Source organism: Caretta caretta, chromosome 1, assembly GCF_965140235.1.
Source record: "Caretta caretta isolate rCarCar2 chromosome 1, rCarCar1.hap1, whole genome shotgun sequence".
Classification (NCBI taxonomy): Eukaryota; Metazoa; Chordata; order Testudines; family Cheloniidae; genus Caretta; species Caretta caretta.
The window spans coordinates 237,674,449-237,699,363 of NC_134206.1; the positions used below are offsets into that span (position 1 = coordinate 237,674,449).

A 24,915-nucleotide genomic window follows, 5' to 3' on the forward strand; every position below is an offset into this window, starting at 1 on the left:
TAAGAGGTTCTGTTGAAGGGCCAGGCAGCTAGGCTAAGACTGTCTGAATTCTGATGCATGACTGGCCCATGTAACAGTGTATCCCTTCTGGATGGAAAACAGATGGGAGTTGTCTCTGTTCCATGTCAAAGAGGTAAGAGAACCTAGGTAGAGCTCTGTGCGTAGCTATTCTGTAATTCTGCTCCCACTATTATGACAGTGGATCCCCATCCTGCTGCAAAGTTGTACATTAGTCCAGCACAGGGCTCTAAAACCAAGTCCTCCCTAGCCAAAATGGGGATACCATAATTAACAGTGCTGCTTCTCTCTTGATCTTCCTGTGGTGCTCTGGTGAGAATAGAAAGAGAGAGGGAAGGCATGTGTGACTGGTTCAGTCACAGAGACCGCCTTGGGACTGTTACCTGATGTTCTGAAACTATCTCTGAGCCCATTTTCCCTGTCAGCTTGGGACTCGAGACTCTGCCTGGTCGAGCCAGACATGCCAGTTTGCTGCAACACAGACCCAGGTCTGGTCCACACCCCCAAAGCTGCAGGCTTTTACCAAAAACTGCTCAGCAAGTCACCTATCTCCAGCACCCAGACACCCAGTTCACAAGGGGATCCAAACCCCAAATAAATCAGTTTTACTCTGTATAAAGCTGACACAGGCTAAACTCATAAATTGTCTACCCTCTATAACACTGATAGAGAGATATGCAAAGCTGTTTGTTCCCCCAGATATTAATCACTTACTCTAGGTTAATACAAATGATTTTATTAAGTATAAAAAGTAGGATTTAAGTGGTTTCAAGTAGTAACAGACAGAACAAAGTAAGTTACCAAGCAAAATAAAACAAAACACACAAGTCTAAGCTTAATACATTGAAGAAACTGAATACAGGTAAATCTCACCCTCAGAGAGGTTCCAATAAGCTTTTTTTTTTTTTTTTACCACACACAGACTAGACTCCTCCTTAGTCTGGGCCCAATCCTTCCCCCGGTACAGTTCTTGTTAGTTCCAGCTCCGGTGGTAACTAGGGGTTTTCTCATGACTGCAGCTCCCTTTGTTGTGTTCCACCCCCTTTTATAGCTTTGGCACAAGGCAGGAATCTTTTGTCTCTCTGGATCCCCACCCCTCCTCCTAAATGGAAAAGCATCAGGTTTAAGATAGATTCCACTACCAGGTGACATGGTCACATGTCCTGTGAGACCCCCAAACCTCCATTCTTCCTGGCCTGACTCTCAGGAACACAGGAAGACTTACAAGTAAAAAGAGCCATTTACAACCAATTGTCCTAGTCAATGGGAGCCATCAAGATTCCAAGCCATCATTAATGGCCCACACTTTGCATAATTACAATAGGACGTCGGAGTAATACTTCATATTTCTAGCTTCAGATACAAGAATGATACATCCATACAAATAGGATGAACACACTAATAGATTATAAGCTTTGCAATGATACCTTACAAGAGACCTTTTGCATACAGCATATTCCAGTTACATTATATTTCACACTTATAAACATATTTTCATAAAACATATGGAATGCAACATGTCAGCATGTAAGACTCTTTTGGCCATCTTTGCAACAATGCATCTGTTGCCTTGGCTCTGTGATCCCGCTGATAACCCTGACACCTTGGTTGTCACATCAGAGGCAAGCAGATCTATCTTAGAGAATATGTTTCTTTACCAGGACATGCAACAGCTCTAGGGCAAAGGGGAAAGGACCTGCATTGGTAATGCTGTGCTCCAAGAGTAAAATTTAGGAATCATCTTACTAAATGGGATATCTAATTGGGATATGGAGACAGGCATCCTTCACATCTTCATTGATGGCAGCTTGCGTGGATTTTTATGTCTCCATCTTGCATTTTCATTTCTTTATGGATCTGGTTAGCTACATGATGACAAGTAGTACCGTGTACATTTGTGACTTTTTTTTTTGAACTAGGAACAATATGGAGAAAGGCCCAGTTCCACTAAAGAGGGTTGCAGGTTCTACTGTTCCCATTCACAGGAGATCTAGGATGGCTGTCTGCTTGCCCTGCTTAGGCAAAAGCTCTTAGGCTGTGCATTTTTTTAAATAGGTTGGAAGAGACATACTTGCAATATTGTCCACCCATGTTCTCACTGCTTGTGAAAGTATGTGGGAGCACTTTCTATGTCAAAGGACAATTCTCTTTTGTTCATTTATTTTTGTTGGCCTGATGTCCTTGATAGCTTTCATGCCTGCAGGAGGAAGCAGAGATTATGCCTGCCTGGACTTGGCTGCCTATGAAGGCTCTATACAGTGAGGAGGCCATTCTGAGGTACAATTTTTTCCCAATTCAAAACAAGTCCGTAATCACCAGTGAAAAAGGAACATTTATCTTCAGTAGTGACACAAGGATAAGTGTGACTTGTGGACACCAAGGAATCATCTGACTTTATAAAAGGGAGGCCAGAAGACATGTGGGGCAAGAGAAAAAGGGCAGGCCAAGAGGTCCCTCACTACCTCCTTCAGTTCTCCCTCATCTAGACTTCTGTCCCTCTTATCACGCCATAGCCATCTGCTGAGGCATGGAGATGGAAGTGAGGCACGGCAACCTGCAACAAAAGCTGGGAACAATAAACTTGACATTAGTGCCTGGTGATCTACAGTGATCGCTGGGAAAGACAGCCCAACAGTTAAGGCATGGTGACCAGCAACAGCAGCTGAGGATGGCAGCCTGATGCTTTCCCAATATATTGATGTGGCAGAAAATCCCTGACCCACTAATACACACTCACAGTATGTATGAGCAGGGATATTTAATGACAGCTTTTCTAAGGGAAGCTGCTCTGCAGTCAACATATACAGCTGTGACATGGATTTCCCTCCCCTCCCCCCACCACAATTTCCCCATCACCCTCCCAGTGGTCAAGTAGTTAACAAGCAGTGTTGCCAATTTAGTCTTTGGTTGGAAATTTGAATTTAAATTGAAACATTAATACATACTTTAAAAGCCTATATAGTATATGATAAAATACTTGTACATGAAAAAGCACAACAGGTTTGAAAAGTATGAACAAAGACCAGCTTCTTCACCCAGCTGTTTTTAAGGACAATGTTGGCACATTTGTTTCAGAGATGTTGGCCATCCTAATAATTTCAAATTATGATTTGTAAGCAAGATCTAAATGAGTTCTCCCCTGACAGCTAGTGATGAGCCGGGGGTGGGTTGGGGGGGCAAGAGAGGAGAGGAGATGCTGTATTTACATGAAAACACCTACTCTGTGTAGGTATCCAGCAAACAGAGCTGTGTTGCCCAAGTAATCAATTTTGGCTGGTGCTAGGTTACAAATCACTTTAATACTGAATGCAGGAGTAACGAAATGTTATTATTGTATGAGTAAAGGGCAGCAGAACTGTACTTAGTCTGCTCTGATTGAGGACGTCAAAAGAGAGAGGGTGGGGGACAGATGTTTTTCTTGATGGTGTGGGCTCTGCCTAAGAGTCACAGGCACTATTTGACCTGCCCCTCTCCCCTGTTCAAAGATAGAGCTGATCTGGCTCCACAATCAGTCATTTGTTTCATTAAGTGACCACTAGAGCTGAAATCACTGATAACCAGGTCTAAGAGCTTAGACCTGCTGTGGGGGGCAGCTTCTGTGGAAGAGGAGTGAGGTTCCTCCACTGAGAGCTGAAATCATACAGCTAGGTGGAACCTCAAGAGACTGACTTCCAGAGGTCACAGTGGCAGCAGAAGGTGATGGCGCAGTGCCATTGGTGACAGAGCACTGGAGTGAATGGTGGCAGGACAAACAGCAGCCAGAGTGAGCAATTGGAGCAAGTGGTGAGCAGCTGGAGGAATGAGCAAGGTGCCTTCTCCCTTCCCCCACATCAGGGTGGGAAGTGAACTCACACAAAAGCACCTCTAAACTCTGGATCTCCACTGATGAAGGACAACTATGAGTGGGATACAGTGGAGGGACAAAGGAGGGGCACATTAAAGGAAAATTTGCTGGTTGGACTATGTTTTAGTGCCTTTGACCCCAGAATGCTAGATTGTGACTGGGAAATTTATTTAAATATACATTTCCCAGTAGGCCAAGATTTTTAATATGCACTATTTTCCATGGTTATCTCACATTGTCGCTACCTCAAGAGATTATCTTGGGAAGTTTCTGTACTAAATAATTAATGTTTACATACCAACAGTTACACCGGGTCAGACCAATGGTCCATCTAGCCCAGTATCCTGTCTTCTGACATTGGCCAATGGCAGATAATTCAAAAGGAATGAACAGGACAGGCAATCATTGAGTGATCCATCCAGTCATCCACTCCCAGCCCTCTGGTGAACAGATGCTAGGGACACTCAAAGCATGGTGTTATATCCCTGACCAACCAAGCTAAAAGCCATTGATGGACCTATTCTCCATGAACATATCTAGTTCTTTTTTGAATCCTGTTATAGTTTTGGCTTTCACAACATCCCCTGGCAAAAAGTTCCACATGTTGACTATGCACTGTGTGAAGTAGTACTTCCTTTTGTTTTAAACCTGCTGCCTATTAATTTCATTAGGTGACCCTCTAGTTCCTATATTATGTGAAGGAGTAAACATTTACTTTTTCACTTTCACCATACCAGTCAAGATTTTATAGACCTCTATCGTATCAGTTTGAAAATAAATGACTATGGGGGGATAAATCCGAGTCTTAATCTCTCCTCATATGGAATCTGTATTCAAGATGTGGGCATACCATGAATTAATATAGTAAGAGTGGAGGGGCTTTGTTTGCCAGACCAATCAGCAAAGCCAATACTGACAAACTAAGTGAAAAGGCTGCAAAACACCAAGCCTCTGGATTGCATCAACATGCAGAAAGCCTTATAAGCCAGTCACTGTCAAAGCCAATTTTAGAAGTACTTAATGAGGCTGTTAATGCTGAAGGCACAACACAGTTTATGTGAACAAACAGAGCTGTCACATCATACTTTCTATTTAAGCAAGAGATACCACACACAACATTGGCCTCCAGTTTGTAAAGTGCATTGCCACTTTTTAATCCTGAAGTTGGCCGCTGGTTCCGCACAAGATCAGAAAATGCTCACTATCTTTCAGCAAGAAACTCAACTAGCTGGCATGCGGCGTAACAGTGAGACTCAGCAGGTGAAAAAGTGAACTCTCACCACATTCAAAAAACGTGTACACATGGCTGATAACTGGACCAATTCAAATGAGCATCAAGTATTAAGTCACTGTGTATGTTATTTTGAGGTCAGTGGTAGGCCAATAGATCCATTTCTAGATGTTCAGATTATAGAAGACATCAGCTGCATCGGTGACAACCCACATCTTACAGGAGTTAAATGCTTGTAAACTGAACCCCAAACCGATGGCTGCTTGTGCATTTGATGAAGCTACAAACTTCTCTGGAAGCCATAGGGGAGTACAGGTTTTACTCAGAGGAAAGCGTAACCCTAATCTCTCTTATACAGACTGCAGAGGCCACCTACTCCAATTAACACTAGTATAAGCTGCAGAATCTACAAGAGACATTTAAAAAGCCATACATTGAATGCCTTCATTATACTTTTTCAGCAAGAGTCCAAAAAAGGCTGAACGTCTTGGAAAAAATGGAATATCCACTGGGACTGAAGTTCAAATTAGTCCAACCTGGGAAAACCCACTGACTTTCTCATGAGCAACCCTTAGCTGCGGTCTTAAAATTACTGCAACCATTATTACTGGCTTTGGAAAGTATCTATCAAGATGAGACAGAGATGTAAGTAGTGAGGTTGGTGGACTACTTTTGCTACTAAGTTCAGAGAAGACTATCACCATTCTCTCTCTTGTAAATCTACTGCTGAAACCACTTGGGTCATTAAACAATGCCATCCAGGCATCTCCTACAAAAGCAGTAGATCTTTGTCCAGCAATAGAAGGTACATTTGGATCAGAGAGATATCCTTTGAAATCGTACTGGAAGAAAAAGACTTGAGTCCAGAAGTTGACTAATGAAGGCACTTATATTGAGTCCTTACGTAAAGAGGACGAGAAGTGTTTGTTAAGCCAGCTGAAGAAGTGCACAGACTCGATTATTACAAATCTACAACAGTGACTTCTGGATTCTACTCAACCTCTACTTACCTTTTACAGATGCCTATCTTATAAAACACTGATACTTGAGTAGAGTGAGGCACTACCAACAGTGGGGCTGCTATTGATCAGGACAGAACAGGAAATTTGAACACAGTGAAATATCATGAGACAAACGAATGAAGATTTGACTTCAACTTCTTCTTTATTACCACTAGTGATTCTACCCAAACTTTGTGCTATGTTTCCTGTGGTGAAAGAAGTGGAAACTCATTTCTTTCTACTTCAACAGCTACAGCTGAGCATTGTTTTTCCTCATTGAACAGAATTGTGAGTTCAGAAAGAAGTTGCCTTCTATCTGATCATGAGCATATCATGGACTAGTAGCATGGGTCACACAAGATGCCACCAAAGATGAATGCACTGCATTTGAGAAGTTTATTAACAGAGTTGTGCAAAATTACAACAAATAAAGAGGATGATGATCTAGTGCTTTATAGTAGGCTTGAATAGCCAACTTTAATTTGTGATGATTTTAAAATGAGTTAGGTCTAATAAAATGGTTGTGAAACTTTTTCAGTTTTTACTATGGTGCCACACAGCCCACTTTTGCCATCATGGTCTAACCCTTCATCCGCCCTCACGCCACCCTTGTCAATTTGAACACACACAACTTCAATCCCTGGGGTAAACACTGGGCTGAGGGTGTAGGCTCCAGAAGCTGGGCAGGAAGCTTTGCTGCCCCTTTGATACTGTGCTTCAACCTACTATGCCACTATATGTGTAAGAGGTAGGAAGGAGCTTCTACTTACTTGTCCCAAAGGTGCTGCTGTCACCTGTGCTAGGCCTGAGTGATTTTGCTGCTACTTTTTCCTGGGAGGGAGGCTGCTGGAAACCCTGTCCCTGTTTAAGCATTTGAAAGGCCTAAGGCTCTATAGAACAGGCGCAGACCTCCATGCAATCAGCAGGGGAGGGCAGTAGACATCTGGTTTTCCCTTTCAGCTTTCTCTGTCATGGGTGAGCAGGGGGCATGGAGCGTCCCAGCAACTTAGGAGAAATGGAATACTTTCTCCCAATAAAGGCAGACCCCTGACAGTCAGGAGATTAAGGCTTTTTTTTTTCTCTTTTTCCCTTTTTAAAATTTGCTCTGCTGCAGGCAGGAGCTGATCTGCCTGCCTTAAGCCTGAGAGGAAGATGAAATCTGGTCATTTCTCTGAGGTGGAGCCACACCTCTCCTACCTCAGATTGACATGTTTGATCCCTCTTCAAGGCTGAATAGAGCAGAGTACCCAATGTCATGGATCTGTGGACCTCACTGTTTTTAATTATAAGTAAACTTCAGTAATTATTGGCATTAAAATAAATGTTAAGAAGTCTTGCCAACAATGATTAAAGAACTGCAATCTATGTTTTTATGCAGTCTCTGCCACATTTTAGGCAATTTAACACTATTAGGATTCAATCACTGTAAATTTCAAGTTTACCACAAACTATGCAATCTCTTCCTTGACACTGAATGCAGCGAGCAAATAAGTTCATTCTGTTCAGAATCAACTCCTGGCTCCCTTGTGCAAGGTCCAAAAAGCAGTGGAAGCATGGTCATTTCAAGACAGAAAAGCGTGTATAGACTCCAGAGAAATCACACAAGGGATTCTGCCTATCTTCAATGGCAGAAATAAACAATCCACACAGTGGCATACTACAAGGAGTTCAGCAGTCAGAACATGACCAGCTAGTGGCCCCTGTATCATGCTGAAGTAACTACAGTCCAATAGGACTCATGGGATGAGCTGAAGGATACACCCTCTTTCAGTAGCCATGTCTTTATCTGCCTCTCTAATTACTGTAAGGGCTGGAGTGGCAACTCACAGGATAGCCTTCTGCCACCATATAACAAACCAAAAAACAAACCAAAAAACAACCACTGAGTAAGACTGGAGTGAGTTATCAAATTTCAGCATTTCTGAGCATTTCTCCCCAGGTTTCAGAGTAGCAGCCGTGTTAGTCTGTATTCGCAAAAAGAAAAGGAGGACTTGTGGCACCTTAGAGACTAAGCAATTTATTTGAGCATAAGCTTTCGTGAGCTACAGCTCACTTCATCGGACGCATACTGTGGAAACTGAAGTAATCTATGATTATTCGAAACATCACTGGTTCTTTGTTACTAAGATATAGGGATGGAAGAGAGATGGCTTTCCTGAATAAATGGGAAGTACAATATTTTTGTAACTATGAACAGTAATTACTTCTAAGCCTTTTATACACAGCATTCCTTTTTGTTTAACTGCACAGATACATTCATGTAGTAAAAGACGACAAATTACTGAAAGCACATCAAGTTTTAAAAGCAGCAATGATTTGTGCTATACTGGGAAACAAATGTATTGCTAAGGGCTTAAAATCACTTGAGTGTGATATAATGCATTCAGTCAGGTATTTCAAAAGGTTGAAGCAGCACAATAAGAGCTGCAATTACAGCAAGGTCATTTAGGTAACAGGTTAGGTTGTTGTTGATTTTACCAGAATCTTAATTATGAAATTTTAGCATAAAATCTGATTAAAAGTTTTCATCAATTGCCCAATGCTTAATAATAATTTCTGAGCACTCTGGAGTCTGCTGGCTGCTTACAGTTGGAAACCTGGATGATTTTTGTTCTGTGGTGTCCCCATATCTCATTCTGTGTAAAATACATTAGAACCATATTTCCTTTAAAAATGCTGAAATAGCGACCATGACATTAGTTCAACAGCAAACACATTATCTGAGTGGTATTGGGTGAGGTGAAAAAGAAAGTTGTATCAAAGCACTGGTTTATTTGCATATCTGCTGCATTGAATCACAAATCCTTGAAACAATGTATTCAATATGCTCGAAACAATGTATTCAATATGCTCGAAACCAATGGATACACAAGTTTTGGAAATTTCTGCTAGATGAAACCATTTCTTGGCTGTCTCCTCCTATATTGTCACATCTACGCAGTTTTCAACATCTGTTCAGCTTTTTCTGCATCGTGCATCTCCCCCATAAATAAAAGGGAATGCGTTTACTTTATTTACAAAGTAAGTGGTTAGCTAGCAGAGCAACTCGGGAACTGCGGGTTTCATTGCTGCGTGAGAAACCCAGTTACAGGATCACACGTCAATCTCTTAATTGACAGCATCTCCTCTATATACTGTTCTTAAATGTGGATTACTTAAAGAAAATCAGATCATAAAGAATTAGTTTACTGAGCATTAAATAATCTATGTTGGGTGTTAACCTGTTGCCAAGAGTTGCAATTTTCTGATGTAAACGAGTTCAACAACAACTGCTTCATGGCAACACAGTATATAGGCAATTAGTAACACTGACATATCTTAAAGTCACATGAAGAAACACGGCCTTTTCTTAATATCATCCAATTAAGTCTAAATAACAAAAATAAGATTTATGGGAGGGATTATTTTCAGGAACTAAATAAAAAGCAAAGCTCTCACTCATTTTGGCTTAAATACCTAGGCTTGGAAGGATTAGATTTATTGGTAAATGGTGATTTTACCCCACACACAGATGTAACATTTCCATCAACAATCTAAATTTACAGGTAGACAAAGAAAAACGTTGTGAGAACTTATACAAAGTAAACACCCTTAAAATCAAACTAATATTTTGACATGTGATGTTGACAATCTGTGTTTTAACAATTATAAAGCTTTTACTTTTTGAATCTCTGCAACTGTCATTAATTGTCTGATCCCCTCAGTTTCCCACCACTATGAAAATTTAAATTGATACAAATAGAAAATGCTTAAAAGTAAACAGACATTTCCCATCAAAATTATAAAACAAAAACATCAAATACTGCCAAGCCTATGAATAGTACATAGATTATAAATTCATCATCTCACCCAGAGAAAAAAGTTGTTTAACCATTGGCAATACTCAGTTCCCTAAATCATTATGTGCTTTGCATTAGCAATTAAGTCTGTACGAAGAAAAAGAATAATTATTCAGAGTATTTGAACTTCTCATTTTATCAGTACAGGAGATGCAAACAACCTTAAGTCCTAAACCTGCAATCAAAATATGCTCAAAATATTTATTTACCAAACAACCTGGAAGCGTCAAAGGGCCCAATTTTGCAATCAGTGACAGAAAACAGAAGCCTGGGGACAGTCAACTAGAGGTGAACAAAGGAATATCTACAAATATTCAGGATTTGTCCTTTAAAAAACCCCCACTAATTCACTGATGCAAAGCCCTACTGTAAAATTTGTTGCACTAGTGCAAAAGAAGTTACGTGCACTGTAAGCACTTAGAGCAGTCCATGTGGGGGAACTGACTGGCACAGCTATTCTGGAATAGGTATTCCACAATGGGAAAATGTATGTGTCTTAACTGAAAATTTCTGTTCTTACAGTAATGAGGACTACAAATCCATGACAGAATCTCTGCTCTCCATGCAGCCTTGGAGGTAGACCAAACCTGTCAATTGTTGGCAAGGGAGGTGTGGCTCCAACTCCGAGAAACTACCAGTAGAGATACTTGCACAGCCTAGGAAAACCAACTACTCCATGTAAGGATAATTAAGCATTAAAACAAAACAGAACAATCTTCCTACAGAGAAAGAAATTCAATGAGCAATAAACTGAATGTCAATTAATAATATAATACCTTTATCCAATTAACTGCCCATGCAGGGTGGCTTAGATCTATGGACCTCATTACTCCAAGAAAGGACATTTTTAGACAAGTCATGGATACATTTTCCAGTTCTTACCTGTAATGAGGGCCACAGATCCACAACATTGGGATTTTCAAAGTAGTGTCCACTGGAGAGAGGGAGAGGAGAGACACTATATACAGTTATGTACAGATGTGGAAGGGAATAACCTCTTCCGAGCAGTTACTGAGATATTACAGCTTGGAGCACCCATTTACCAAAAGCAGCATAAGGTGATGCCTGAACACCCAACCTGTAGAATTTTGAAGAAAGTTTGAACACATGACAAAGTAGCAGATCTACAGATGAGCCTTCTGGCAACACAGCTTTGCTTATGGTCTATCTGTTCATGAAGTGCCTCAGTTCTACAGAGTGGAAGGAGTTATGCTTTTCTACTTGTATGTTTGAGAGAGTGTTAAAATATTGGATCTGGAAACGTAGAATTCCAAAGCCTTCTTTCCCTGACACCAGATAAAGTATTTGTCCTAACTGAGCTGTAAGGTGAACATGTACTTGGAGAGCTCTGCTGACATTGAAAGTATGCCACAATTTCTCTTTTAGGTGCAATAAGAGCTGGGCAAAGGGATGGAAAGAATTTCCTATACTTTGTGGAGCATGGAGTTAGTCTTTGGCATGAAGACCAGGTCAGTTCAGAATACTACTTTTTCTTTATGGAAGTTGCAGAACTCAGCTTCCAGGAAAAGAGTACCTAAATCAAACAAGTGCAAACTAACATGATTGCTATAAAAAAGGTCACCATAATGGTTCAGAAGTAATGAGACACCTTCATGAATGATTCAAATGGAGAGCCTGTAATGGCACTGAGAACCAGATAAGTTCATTTAAAAGAACTCTGTGCACTTCGGGAGAATGTAGAAAAGATGCTGCTTTAAAAAAGGCCACAACACTGGACATTTGGATAAGATGAAATCTGCCTCTTGCCTGCCACTCTGGAGGGTCTGAACTGCCAGGCCTAGCCAAAGTCCATTTAAGAAATTCATGAATTTGTACTACCAATGCAGACATAGGGGGCAAGACTCTTACCCTGGTATCAGTGGGCAAACCTCAAGCAGGCCCTTGAATACAGAGGAGTTAAGATTTATTTTTGGGAGCAAAAATTGTGGATATTAGCTCTCTGAATAATCTCATTGGTTTAAGAAGCTCTCAAGAGCCAGGCACCCCCTCCTGCACCTCAACCCCAATTTTGTGAGCATTCATGGTCCACCATACAATTTCTATTCCCTGATGTGGCTGCTATTGCCCACTATTGCCTCGTCTAGGAAGGAAGATGTAGAAGCCCCCATGGGCACAGGTTCCTCCTGACTCTCCAATTCACGGGGTTCCTACCCCAGTGATGCTGTCTGCACGATGCCAACACGGGGTCGGGCACCGATCCTTTTGGATGTCTCCTTACTATTGAGGAAGATGGGGGCCCCCGCCCATTCAAGGCAACGGACAGGGACCTGGAGCTTGGCCCCTGGGCTTGATGGTATGCCCATGGGGTCCAGAACGGCCACTGTATGGGAGCCTGCCATTGAAAAAGACAGAGCATCACAGGGACCTAGTGTGTGTCCTCTCACCGAGAACGGTGCCTGCTCCACCTGGTGATATAGGACTCTGGCACCGAGAACCAGTCCAACCTTGAGGACCACGCGGATGCCATGCAGGAGGAGAGGGGGAACATTGCCAAAGCATGGCTGGTTTGCCCTTGGAGAGAACTGGCCCCTTGTGAGGTTCCAGTGCCAGAGACTGCTGGGCCGTCATCTCTATAAGGTCCCTTCCGGCCTCAAATATGTCCTGGGTAGGTGGCATATCCAGCTTTCTCACGCCTGGGGAGTCCAACTGGACTGGACTCGATGGTTCTGCCCGTGCGGCCAGAGTCAGTGGTGTCGGTTTCGTCTGAGCAGGAGCTGAGTGTCCCGGCATGAGACACACACTGCAGGCCCAGTCGCACTCCACTACTCTAACTGTTAGAAATTCCCCCCTCTTGGCTCTTCTTTGCTTCTTATGCGCCAGTGCCGAGAGGCCACAGAGGTTGTCTTTGGTGCCGGAAAGCGTCAGTGCCACAAGTCCTTGGGTGCTGGGTCCTTTGCCAGTGCCGCGGCCTCCCTTACTGAGGCTGGTGCACTCCGTGCCAAAATGCAGGGTTTTGGCGCTGACACGGTCTGTGCAGGCTTCTGACAGGACGCATAGGGTTTGAAGCCTTGAGACCGAGGCATGCCCCCAGTCCCTGAAGGGGACAGCCTGTGGGGTAGAGAGGTACCCCCCAAAAAAACTTTACTAACTACACTAAAAACTAACAATACTATGCGAATAAAACTATTTACAAAATAAAGAAAGGGAATGCAAGGGAATGGCTTGCCTGAGGCAAGAGAGAAAGGAACTGAAGAGGCGGCGGGTCGGGAGGGACCTATATACATCGCTATAAATGTGCACTCCAGGGGCTCCACAGCCAACCTGACGGGTACCGCTAGTGGAAAACCCTTCCAACAACTGTGCATGTGGCGCGCCCATACCTACTTGGAATTGACATAAGCAATCACTTGAAGAAAAACTTCATGTTTCAAGTAGGAGGCAAAAAGATCTACTGCTTGGGACCAAATTCCTTTACCAGTAGATGAAAACACCTATGGGTATAGTTCCCATTATGAATCATCTAACTCAGACCTCAGTGGTTCAGGAGCCAAATTAGCAATCAACATTACCCGAAAAAAGCCACAGTAGTGTGAATTCATTGTTTCATTTACTATTTTTACATATATCAGGATGCTTTGTAGAATATCTAGTCAGTCATTTTACAGTGAGAATTCATTTTATTTTAAACACCCACCCACCCACCATACACACACATACATAACCCCCCCCCCGCCCCCCAAGTATTCTACAATTGGTTAACAACACAGTAAAAGCACCCTGATTTAATTATTAACCAAATCACACGGTGTTTTAATATGTGCTGCAAAGAGCTGCAGGAGACACATTAAAAAGTCTCCAGAGTCTCAGTTTGAGTATCACTAATCTAACTTACATCAGCTGAACCACTTGGCCGTAACATTAGTTATTTCTTAGATGCAAAGGAAGCAAATAGACTGCTTATCTTCCTCCGCCCAAATCATCAGCACATGAAGGATAGTCCAGATAAGGGAGCAAGTCGTGAGATCTTACTGGATTGTCCTGAGCTCTCACCAGCTTATATTGTGCTTGCTCTCTTATTTGGAACACATCCCCTGGACACACTTTGATTCTGTGTGAACACCCCCATCCTTCCTGGTTTGCATCTGCGAAGACAACTGTCCTTACTGGTTCTCTTATTGGAAAGCCTGGCTTGAAGCTGCTTGAACTCATCTGCCATATGAATGACCTTAGAATCTTCCTAGGGAAAGATACCTTCACTGAAGGAAAGATATGCAATAGCTCAGGGAGGTATAAGGAGCAGCCCAATAGTGGCCTCATGTGAGTACAGGGCCACAAAGAATATCCAGAGAGGAGACCACTGATCCCAGCAGAGACAGAAACATACAAATGGGTACACTGCCCTTGAGAGGTTGACTGTTTTAATAACATCCCTCAGTTTCTCCCGTCTTTACTGAAATAAGGAACACTGTAGACAGTGTGTCTCCACACAGATAGGGAATCTGCTTAGATCAGTGGTTTTCAAACTTTTTTTCCTGGCGACCCAGTTGAAGAAAATTGTTGATGCCTGTGACCCAACTAAGATGGGGATGAGGGATTTGGGATGTGGGAGGGGATTAGGGCTGGGGCAGAGGGTTAGGGTGCAGGGGTGAGAGCTGCAGAGTGGGACCAAGAATGAGGAGGTCAAGGTGTGGGAGGAGAGCTTTGGGCTAAGGTACGAGAGGGGGTCAGGGCTCTGGGCTGGGGGTGCAAGCTCCGGGGTGGGGCTGGGGATTAGGGGTTTGGGGTGCAGGAAGGAGCTCCAAGATTGGTGGGCTCAGGGATGGGGCAGGGGGTTGGGGTGCAGTAGGGGGTCAGGACTCTGGGCTGGTGCCAGGGATGAGGGATTTGGAGTGCAGGAAGGGGCTCTGGGTTTGGGGGGGCTCAGGGCTGGGGCAGGGGCTTACCTCCAGCAGCTCCCAGTCAGCGGTGCAGCTGGGGTGCAGAGGCAGGCTTCCCGCCTCTCCTGACACTGCGGACTGTGTTGCGCCCTGGAAGTGGCCACTAGCAGGTCCAGCTCCTAGGCGGAGGTCCGCAAGCAGCTCCACACTGCTCTGGCCCACAGGCTCCTCCCCCTGCTCCCACTGGCCGGACTGACCAGAGCCGCTACGACCCAGTCCCTTCCATTCCGCGACCCACGATTTGAAAACCACCGGCTTAGATTGTATTAAACTGATTTTCACAGACCCGTGACTCTGCAGCATCCTTTTCACCTGGGTAACATGTATGACTTACTCTGGATGAGGCCTTGGATAAGAGGGTCACATAGGAAGGTAAACACAAATGCCAGACACTACCAAAACTTTTGTAAACACTTAGCAGTCCTGTTGCTAAACCAAAGGGCCTGTATTGGTACTTTTGTGCTGTCTGCATGCCCTGACTTCTCCACTTCCTCAGGGAGGACTCCTTCCCACCCCTTTCTTTAAATTTTGCTCCGCACTAGGGAAGAGACAGTCTGCCTGCCTGCAGCTAAAGAGGCAGAGGATATTTGTACTGGCAGTTTCTCAGAACTGGGGCCAATCTCTCCTGCTACTAATTGACAAGTTTGGTCTGCATAAAGCAGAAACTCAACATCGAGGATCTGTGGACCTCATTACAAATAAAAGCTATTCCAAAATAACTCCCCTATGTGAGCACACTATTCAGAAATTTTTTAAAAAGTTACCTTATTCCAGAATACTTACTTTGTTTGGGAAGATGAGTAATTATTTCAGAATAAAATCACTTATTCGAGAACACAGTGTCCAAGTGGGGGTTACTTTGGAATAGATAAATTGTATCAGCACAGCTGTAGAAGAATGGGCAATCTAGAATTACTGTGCTTTTCAGCTTCTCCCCATGTAGACAAGGTCTTAGTATCCTACTTGGTGAAGTCATTTATGTTAGAGCAGCACATCTACACTAGGTGTTTGTACTGGTGTTAACTACATATGTGCAGAACATCCCATCATAGACAAGCCTTCAGTATAAAGCCACTTACACAATATCAGAGCTTAAACTCTTTATGGCTGTAGAAAAGCAGTAAGGTAACAGAGATAAAAGGAAACTTTGATAGTGTGGACCACTTAGAGCAGGGGTGGGCAAACTTTTTGACCCGAGGGCCATATCAGGGTTACAAAATGGTATCAAGGGCCAGGTAGGGAAGGCTGTGCCTCCCCAAACAGCCTGGCGCCTGCCCCCTATCCGGCCCCTCCCACTTCCCACCCCGACTGCCCCTCAGAACCCTCAACCCCCTGCTCCTTGTCCCCTGACCGCCCCCTCCCAGGATCCCCCTCCCCTAACCAACCCCCCGGGACCCACCTCCATCCAACCCCCAGCTCCCTGTCTCCTGACTGCCCCCCCGCCCCCGTAACCTCCGCCCCATCCAACCGCCCCCCATCCCCTGACTGCCCCCCAGGACCTCCTCCCTTACCCTTATGAAGCCGCTCAGAGCAGCAGGACATGCTTATTTGAAAGCCTGGGAGGTGGGCGGGCGCAAGCCGCGCTGCCTGTGCGGTGGCATAGCTGCAGGGGAAGGGGAACAGCAGGGGAGAGGTCGGGGGTTAGCCTCCCCGGCTGGGAGCTCAGAGGCCAGGCAGGATGGTCCCGCGAGCCGGATGTGGCCCGCGGGCCATAGTTTGCCCACCCCTGACAGAGTCTGTATCTATCAAAGTGCATACGTTTTAGAAAACAAAAGCATGGCAGTGACCTGGTTGCTGCATTCCCACGCCTTGGGAAGCCTAATTTTTGCTAAATTCTTGAAGAACTGCATACGTGTGTCAAAACTAGTTTTATTAGCAATCTAAACAATTAGTAACTCGTTTTCAACAGGAAAAATTAACTACAGTTTACCATATGTTGCATTACTCATTTCACCAGTAAACATGCACAGACAGAAAAGATTTCTGAATCATTAACTTTCCCTAGGGAAGCAAAAATGAACACCTACTTGCCTCACTTTTTTCTTTCAGATTACAGAAATATTCTTTGGGAAGAACTGATGTTAGGCTGCTCTGGAAGACCATCGCTCTCCCAAAACTTCTGTAAGCACTCTCAGTCCCACTGCTAAACCAAAGGGCCTGGATTGGTAGAGTTGTGCTCCCAGAGCAAAGTTGAGAAAGCATCTGCGAGACTGCTAACCTGGGATATGGACATGGGCATCCTTCAAGTCTATTGAGGTCATGCAGTACAACTTTTTAGTTGTTGCAGTGCTTCCCAATCACCGTATTAAATTTCTTCAGTAAGAAATTTTTGGTATCACTGGGATTCCAGGCACTACAAGGCAGCAACAATAAGGGGAGTGTTACTACTACAGACCAGACCTACGTAGTTGCTGGCATTTTAACCTCTGGCTTGTATAGACCTGCTCTGATCAGTCACGTGATAGGACACTTAAAATACCGGCAGCTGCCCACAGCCACATCTATACTGCTGCTACCACTAGTGGGAAGTTGTAAGAAAATAAGTCTTAGTGCAGCCAGTGGACAATTTCTTACCATCCTATTGGGACTGTGACCATGCACCAATATTAAGGCATCATAAATAGCAGCAAACTTCAAAAAACCAACCCTGCAATCTATCCCTCCACTCACAATCAGCAACTATTTATGGTTACCAATAATGCTCTTACTTTTTTGTCTCATCCAAATCTCTCCAACAGCAATGGGAAAAATATTCTTCTGGATTGTAAACCCTTAAAAGATTATCTGGAAAGGGAAGAAAACACTGGATTTGTGCCATTTTAAGTGTATTTGATGTATAAAGAAAGGCCTGACATTTTTTATAATTTAGTCACAAAATTCCTGCATAAAGGTGACCTCCAAGTGAAAAAAATGGGTTTGTCCCCCGTACCCCCGCTTCTTTGATGCGTAAAGAAGGTCTGAAAGGTTTTTTGTTTTGTTTATTAAAGTGGTTTCTTTTGTGCTTTTTTTCATTAGGAATTTAGGTCCTGTTGGGCTTCCACGATTTAAGAACTAGCAAAATGTTAATATCACAAAAGTAAAAAGAGTGAAAGCTGAGCAATTGACAAAGGGATTTTCAGTGAGACTGCTTAAAAGCATGTTTTGTTTGTTAGCACAATGGTAAAGTAACATTTTGGAGAAATGACGTCTTTAATAAAGACCCAACATCCTCAATATTTTAATTAAAGTATTGGAGCTCACAACAAAATGTTCCAGACACCTCCAACAGGTCTTCCAACATAACCAAGGAAGACAGTTGTATTTTTCCTTCAAAATATCACTAAAAAAAATTAAAATACATTTAAAAAATTCAGGCTACCTTTATGCATTTTAAAGCAGAAAAACAGCACAAGCCAAACTTATAATTCTTTGTAGATTACCTGTAATAAGAAGAAAAAACTCTTGTTTAAAATATTTTTAACCTGAACAAAAAACCTATCAGTATTGCCAGTACATATGGGCAATATAAATCAGTGATAATTGAGGACTTTGTTGCTGTTACATTAAAACTAGACTTAATATTTCTGTATGTACGTATTTTACTGAAATAAATGTTTTGGGTAACAAAGTAGATAAAAAGTAGATTCCAGAAAACTAACACAAATAAATTATGCACAAAACAGATTAAAAAAAAATCTATAGAGGAATTAGATATTATTGTAAGCTTCTGAAAAGTTAGTGTGTTAACAATTGTCTTTTTTTTAAATTCAGTATCAATTTAACTGCTATTTATAATGACTTTTTCTCATTTTTAGGGAGAAATAGCTATGTATTTAAACTGAACTTGTAAGGAGCTAGCAGAGGGATGTTCTGTTTACACCTTCATTTACTGCTTGGTTGACAGCAAGGCAAATAATTTGCTCAAAATTCATAACTCTTATTGGAAACTTGCCAGCTAGCTCCTAAATTTTTACTTCTGAGATGCCATCTCAATTTTTAACCAACAGAAAATAAAACGTGTAGTGATAAAAGTAACAGCTGGAGGGAAAAAAAAAAGTCTCTCTACCAAATTGGGAGCTTCACTTGCCTAAATATATTTTAGCAAATGGAAACATTTTAACAAACTTTTATCTGCTCAGCTCCAAAGAATGTGTGTATTTACTTTTGCAAGATCAAAAAAGATTATTTGTTTTTCCTTTGCCCACAGTATCAAGGTATGAAAAATTCATGTTGGTATTTCAATATGGGAAAATTAAAACCCCCACTATAAAATAAACTCAGAACTACTTAGATCTGCTAGCGTGTGCACAAATTTCTTTCTTGTGAACATGGCTACAAATGAAACTTGTTTCTACATGCAAGTAGAGAGGAAATAATCAGAAAAATCCCATCTAGTGTTCACATCTCTGATTATCTACAAATTCTAACATGCTTCCACACTCTGCACTGTGTTCATGAAGCACATGATTTCAACAGGGATCAAATTATTTTAATGTAATTGTGGTTTCAACAAAAGATGAAATATTCCTCATGAAAGAGTCATGCTGATACTACAACAGGTTCAATTAAATCACATAAAACTTAAAATCACTAAGAATACTTTAAATGTCATTTGTCAAGTGAAGTACACTATTTTAATCCTTTAACATTCCTGGAAACAATTCCAGTAGTGATATTACATTAAAAATGTCAGGGTGTTTCAATCAAGTTAGCTTTCTGAAGATTATTTAAAAGCATTTGCTCAGATTTATTAAATAGTTTAGGAGTTGCTTTTCAGAGCCCACATATATTACATCCTTTTTTTCTCGTGAACAAGGCAGTTACTACTGTAGGTGGTAGAAATAAAATGGCTGGATCATTAAATCCCAGTCTCCCCATGCTCTGACTCAGACTCAAGAACAAATCCAAGACAAGTGACTCTCACTTTGCAGGTTAATAGAAACCTTAAGTTTCACATTCACATTGTGTGATACAATTAGTCCTACACAGTAACTGTTTAAGAAATCCTTTTCTCATCATTTCAGTTACTTTTCTTTTACTAGAAATCAGAGCAAAAGTTATCTTTTCTAATTTAAGAGGAATATCTGTCTTTTCTCTCTTGTAAATAAAAGTAGCACAGCTGACATGCATGCAAAATACAAGGGGCGGGGGGAGGGGAGGAGGAGGAAGGGAGAAAAGAGACATCCAGTGCCCTGATCTCCAGTTAACTTAGCACTGGGAACACTGCTTTGTTTTTGCATCTGACTTGTGTGAAAATTGACCTTATGATCGATCCCTCAACGAATGAAATTAAAATACTTATTTGCTATCCTCTTACCACTTTATACAAAACTTGATACTAAATTTCACTCCCCCCTTCATCTTCTATAACATTTAAGCAGCATCTCTAATAGGGAAAAAATTATAGGGTTTATTGGGCGGAGACCAATCAGCAATAGAATAATCCAGTGGATTACCAAATTAAAAAAATAAACAGATATAAAACACATGCAGCAGAAACATTTAAACTCATTCTAGAAAGCTTAACAAAATATATTATAAATGCAGATATTTGTATCAGTGTATTAAAGAAATTACGTATTTCCTTCAATTATTTTTAGCTCTGGCTGGAAATTCACCACAAGTGAAAACCAGAGCTACAAAAAAGGTTACTGCAATAGCAAGCAGTCAAACCATATCACTAACGTGATACTAATTCTATAACAATAGAGTATCACCAAGTATTACACCAGAAACAGTAAGTCAAAGATGGCACACATGAAGTGACACACAGAGTCAGTTTCTGAAAGCTAATATTACATTCACCTAGCTACATAAAGAACTGATTCAGATCATACATATTTGACCCTGAACTTACTACTCTGCTGAAATCTAACATCTACAAAGATTAGTTTCATTACTCTGTAGGAACTCCAGAAAATTGGATTAGATGGGTTTACGTTTATTTATCCATCAAGACCTGATATCCTTATTGTGATAAATATGCAGGCTTTTTTCATAAAATATACCTGTTTATGTATTTATAGATGTACCAGTCAAATTTCCTGTCCTTAAAAATAGAACGCTTAATAGGCTTTTAAAATAATTTTCTTAACATTTGAATCTGCTCAAGGGTTTTTGGAATGTAAAGTGTTGACAGCAAGCTACCATTAGAAGGCTTCCCTTCAAGGGTTTTGTCCAGTGCCTGGAAAATGAAAGCGAGATATCCTATATTACCTTTGTAATAAGAAAAAAATCAGTTTGAATGACATAGGAATATGCTTCAGACACCTCATGCCTGAAAAGCTGCAAATAGACATGCAGAGTTTGCCATACAATACAACATGGTACACTTTATGACAGGGTTCACTGCTCAAAGTACAAGGTTTAAAAGGTATCTTTGCAGTTTATGTAGCTTCTTTGAGAATGGATCAGATTTTCCTCTTCCGTTCTGTATATTTGTCACAAACACTCCTACTTCAACATATGTAATATTTGTTATACGGTCAGATCCTAGCACTACCTTTATTATGTTCTGTGATACACTTGAAGCTACTTATTTTGAGGTATTCCTATTGTTGCACACTAATTAAAAAAAATGTTTGAAAACTCACAATGAGCTATAGAACTAAACAGCAGTAATTATGAATTGTATATTCTATGTATGAAAAGATTCAAACCACAGACAAGCACACTGGGTGGCTGCAGCTTTCATATCAGTGATTTTGATAGTAGTAATTTAAACTACTTTACATGCAGTACGCAAGTTTCCTCTAATAGCAGTTCATTTAAAAAGTTAAAAAAAGCAATACTGAAATTATATTTAAAAATACTAATCCTTCAAGCTACATACACTTAGCAATAGCAATCTGAAATAAGTAGCTATTATTGTTCCAAGTTCAAACTGAGTTCTCAACTTTTAACTTCTCATGTAAATTATACAGTCTCTAAGGCACCTCAAATTCAAATTCATACAAAGCAAAACTTGTTTTTTTCCCCCAAGAAAGCCGGTCACTTACAGTCATTAGCTGATGAAATGTATACAAAACACAAGAATTACTCACCAGTCTTCAGGGAAATTCATTCTCTACCAAAAGCTTCACACACAAACAACAAAAACACTTGGAAACGATGTGAGGCAAAGCCCTTTTGTCTTTGAAGCTGCTCCCCAATGAGCACTGCACAGCCCTGACACCGAGAAAAAGCATCCTTTAGCTGTCAGGGTTCCTAGCCTCACTAGAAAACTGATACCAGAGTGATGTCACACTGCTTCTCTAATGTTATTGCAGCTTCAAATCACTAACTCGGTTCTCTCCAATGAGAAATCGTTACCAATAAGTGTTATGAAACAAGATGTACTGAGCAACGTAAGCTATTTTCAACAAAAACTGAAACCAAGAGTATAGATTTTAAACATTACAGCTTGCAGAGGCAAAATACTGAAGTCCAATTAGTTTAAAAAACAGTATCAAATTATGTTACACAAACAGCAAATCTTTTACTTTACTTTCACTTCTGAGACTGGGTTTCTATATGCAGCTTGAATTGCTCATAAAATACTGACTCATTTTGAAATTTCATCCTGTACTTAGGGATGCGAAGGAAGAAAATCACTGAATATAGTAACTATGTTTTGTATCTTGCAGTAAACAGTGATTCATATTCCATTTTCCCCACAAAACGAGGCAATAAAGGTCTGAAATTTTTAATCAAAATACACTAACAGATTTTAGACTTTTCTTTAAAAAGAAATCACTCCTGAAAGTACACAATTTTAAAAGAGATTCAAATCACCCTAATAGCAATTACTATAAAACAAATTATTGCTCTGTAATGGGGTCAGCACCCACCTCTCGCAAGCGCTCCCTTTTCTCTGGCCAATAGTGCCAGCAAACACAGTTGTTTCTCGGGGAGGCACCCACCTCTCATGGATGTCTCCCTTTCTCTCGGTTAGGTGTGAGCCTGCTTTTCTTTATTGATCTTACATCAGGGTGGCACCTGTCTCTCTCAAGAGCGCACACATCCCGGCTGCTAGCTCTCTCTTTTGAGGTTTGGTCTACCAGAGAAAATTAAGTCTGCTTAGGTTTATTGCTCAGGGATGAGAAAAATCCACACCCTTGAGCAGTGTACTTAAGCCGACTTAATCTTCACTGTAGACAGCAGTAGGTTGATGGAAGAATTCTTCTGTCAAACTAGCTACCACCTCTCAAGGAGGTGGATTACCTACACCAATGGGAGAATCCCTCCCATCTGCATAGGTAGTGTCTACACCTAAGTACCACAAGCTGCACCGCTGTAGCATTTGAAGTGTAGCCATACCCTAAAAAGCTCACATGGTTGGGTGGAGATACCCTAATGTTAACCCATCACCAGCTGGCATGATGTTAAAACACAACAGCCTTTTCAATACAGTGTGTTGAGTTGCATTTAATGTAATTTTATGTCATTAGTTAATAAACGTTCAAAGACTACATAATTTGCCAGTGTAGATAAAGCCTTGGATTGCTGATTTGCACTTGATGGAATTGCTGAGATGAGTTTCTGAGTATGTTCCCTGTCTCTCCCGCTAACTTCCCTTCAGATCCAGAGTAAGGACGACTTCCTGGTCTGGGAAGTTGTGGATACCACAAGGTCCTGTTGCAGAAGATACGGACTCCCTTACAAAGCATCTGATAAGAATAAAAGTGTAAAGTTTCACAGTAGCAGCCATGTTAATCTGTATCCGCAAAAAGAACAGGAGTACTTGTGGCACTTTAGAGACTAACAAATTTATTTGAGCATAAGCTTTTGTGGGCTACAGCCCACTTCATCGGATGCATAGAATGGAACATATAGTAAGAAGATAGATAGATAGATATACACATACTGAGAACATGAAAAGGTGGAAGTAGCCATACCAACTGTAGGAGGCTAATTAATTAAGATAAGATTTTATCAGCAGGAGAAAAAAAACTTTTGCAGTGATAATCAAGATGGCCAATTTAGACAGTTGACATGAAGTTGTGAGGTTACTTAACTTAAGGAAATAGATTCAATTTGTGTAATGACTCAGCCACACCCAGTCTCTATTCAAACCCCAGTTAAGGGTATTTAGTTTGCATATTAATTCAAGCTCAGCAGTTTCTCGTTGGAGTCTGTTTTCGAAGCTTTTCTGTTGCAAAATTGCCACCTTTAAGTCTGTTACTGAGTGACCAGAGAGGTTAAAGTGTTCTCCTACCGGTTTTTGAATGTTATTAGTCCTGATGTCAGATGTGTGTCCATTCATTCTTTTGCGTAGAGACTGTCCAGTTTGGCCAACGTACATGGCAGAGGGGCATTGCTGGCACATGATGGCGTATATCACATTGGTAGATGTGCAGGTGAATGAGCCCCTGAAGGCGTGGCTAATGTGAGTAGGTCCTATGATGGTGTCACTTGAATAAATATGTGGACAGAGTTGGCACCGGGCTTTGTTGCAAGGATAGGTTCCTGGGTTAGTGGTTTTGTTGTGTAGTTGGAGGAGAGTATTTGCTTCAGGTTGGGGGCTGTCTGTAAGCGAGGACTGGTCTGTCTCAAGATCTGTGAGAGTGAGGGATCATTTTTCAGAATAGGCTGTAGATCCTTGATGGTGCGCTGGATAGGTTTTAGTTGGGGGCTGAAGGTGACGGCTAGTGGCGTTCTGTTATTTTCATTGTTGGGCCTGTCCTGTAGTAAGTAACTTCTGGGTACTCTTCTGGCTCTGTCAATCTGTTTCTTCACTTCAGCAGGTGGGTATTGTAGTTTTAAGACTGCTTGAGAGAGATCTTGTAGGTGTTTGTCTCTGTCTGAGTGATTGGAGCAAATGCAGTTGTATCGTAGAGCTTGGCTGTAGACAATGGATCGTCTGGATGGAAGCTGGAGGCATGTAGGTAAGTACAGCGATCAGTAAGTTTCCAGCATAGGGTGGTGTTTGTGTGACCATCGCTTATTAGCACTGTAGCATCCAGGAAATGGACCGCTTGTGTGGACTGGTCTAGGCTGAGATTGATGGTGGGATAGAAATTGTTGAAATCATGGTGAAATTCCTCAAGGGCTTCTTTTCCATGGGTCCAGATGATGAAGATGTCATCAATGTAGTGCAAGTAGAGTAGGGGCGTCAGGGGACAAG

The 24,915-nt window shown here is 41.6% G+C and overlaps 1 protein-coding gene across 27 annotated transcripts in view; it reads right to left on the reverse strand.

Annotated features, from left to right (window-relative positions):
- The window catches only part of PLEKHA5 (pleckstrin homology domain containing A5), a 260,673-nt gene that overhangs the window by 136,056 nt on the left and 99,702 nt on the right, over positions 1-24,915 (reverse strand). The window contains exon 4 of one of the 27 annotated variants that reach the window (XR_007353552.2): positions 17,540-17,615. The exons of 24 other annotated variants lie outside the window; for them this stretch is intronic. Coding sequence is in view for 1 of the 3 variants with exons in the window: in XM_048827379.2 (XP_048683336.2) it covers positions 21,854-21,873 (20 nt within the window). In the remaining 2 variants the exon portion in view is untranslated. Of the gene's footprint in view, positions 1-17,539; positions 17,616-21,853; positions 21,983-24,915 lie in introns of those variants that run through there. 2 more of the 27 variants (XM_048827379.2, XM_048827429.2) reach the window with 2 other exon arrangements.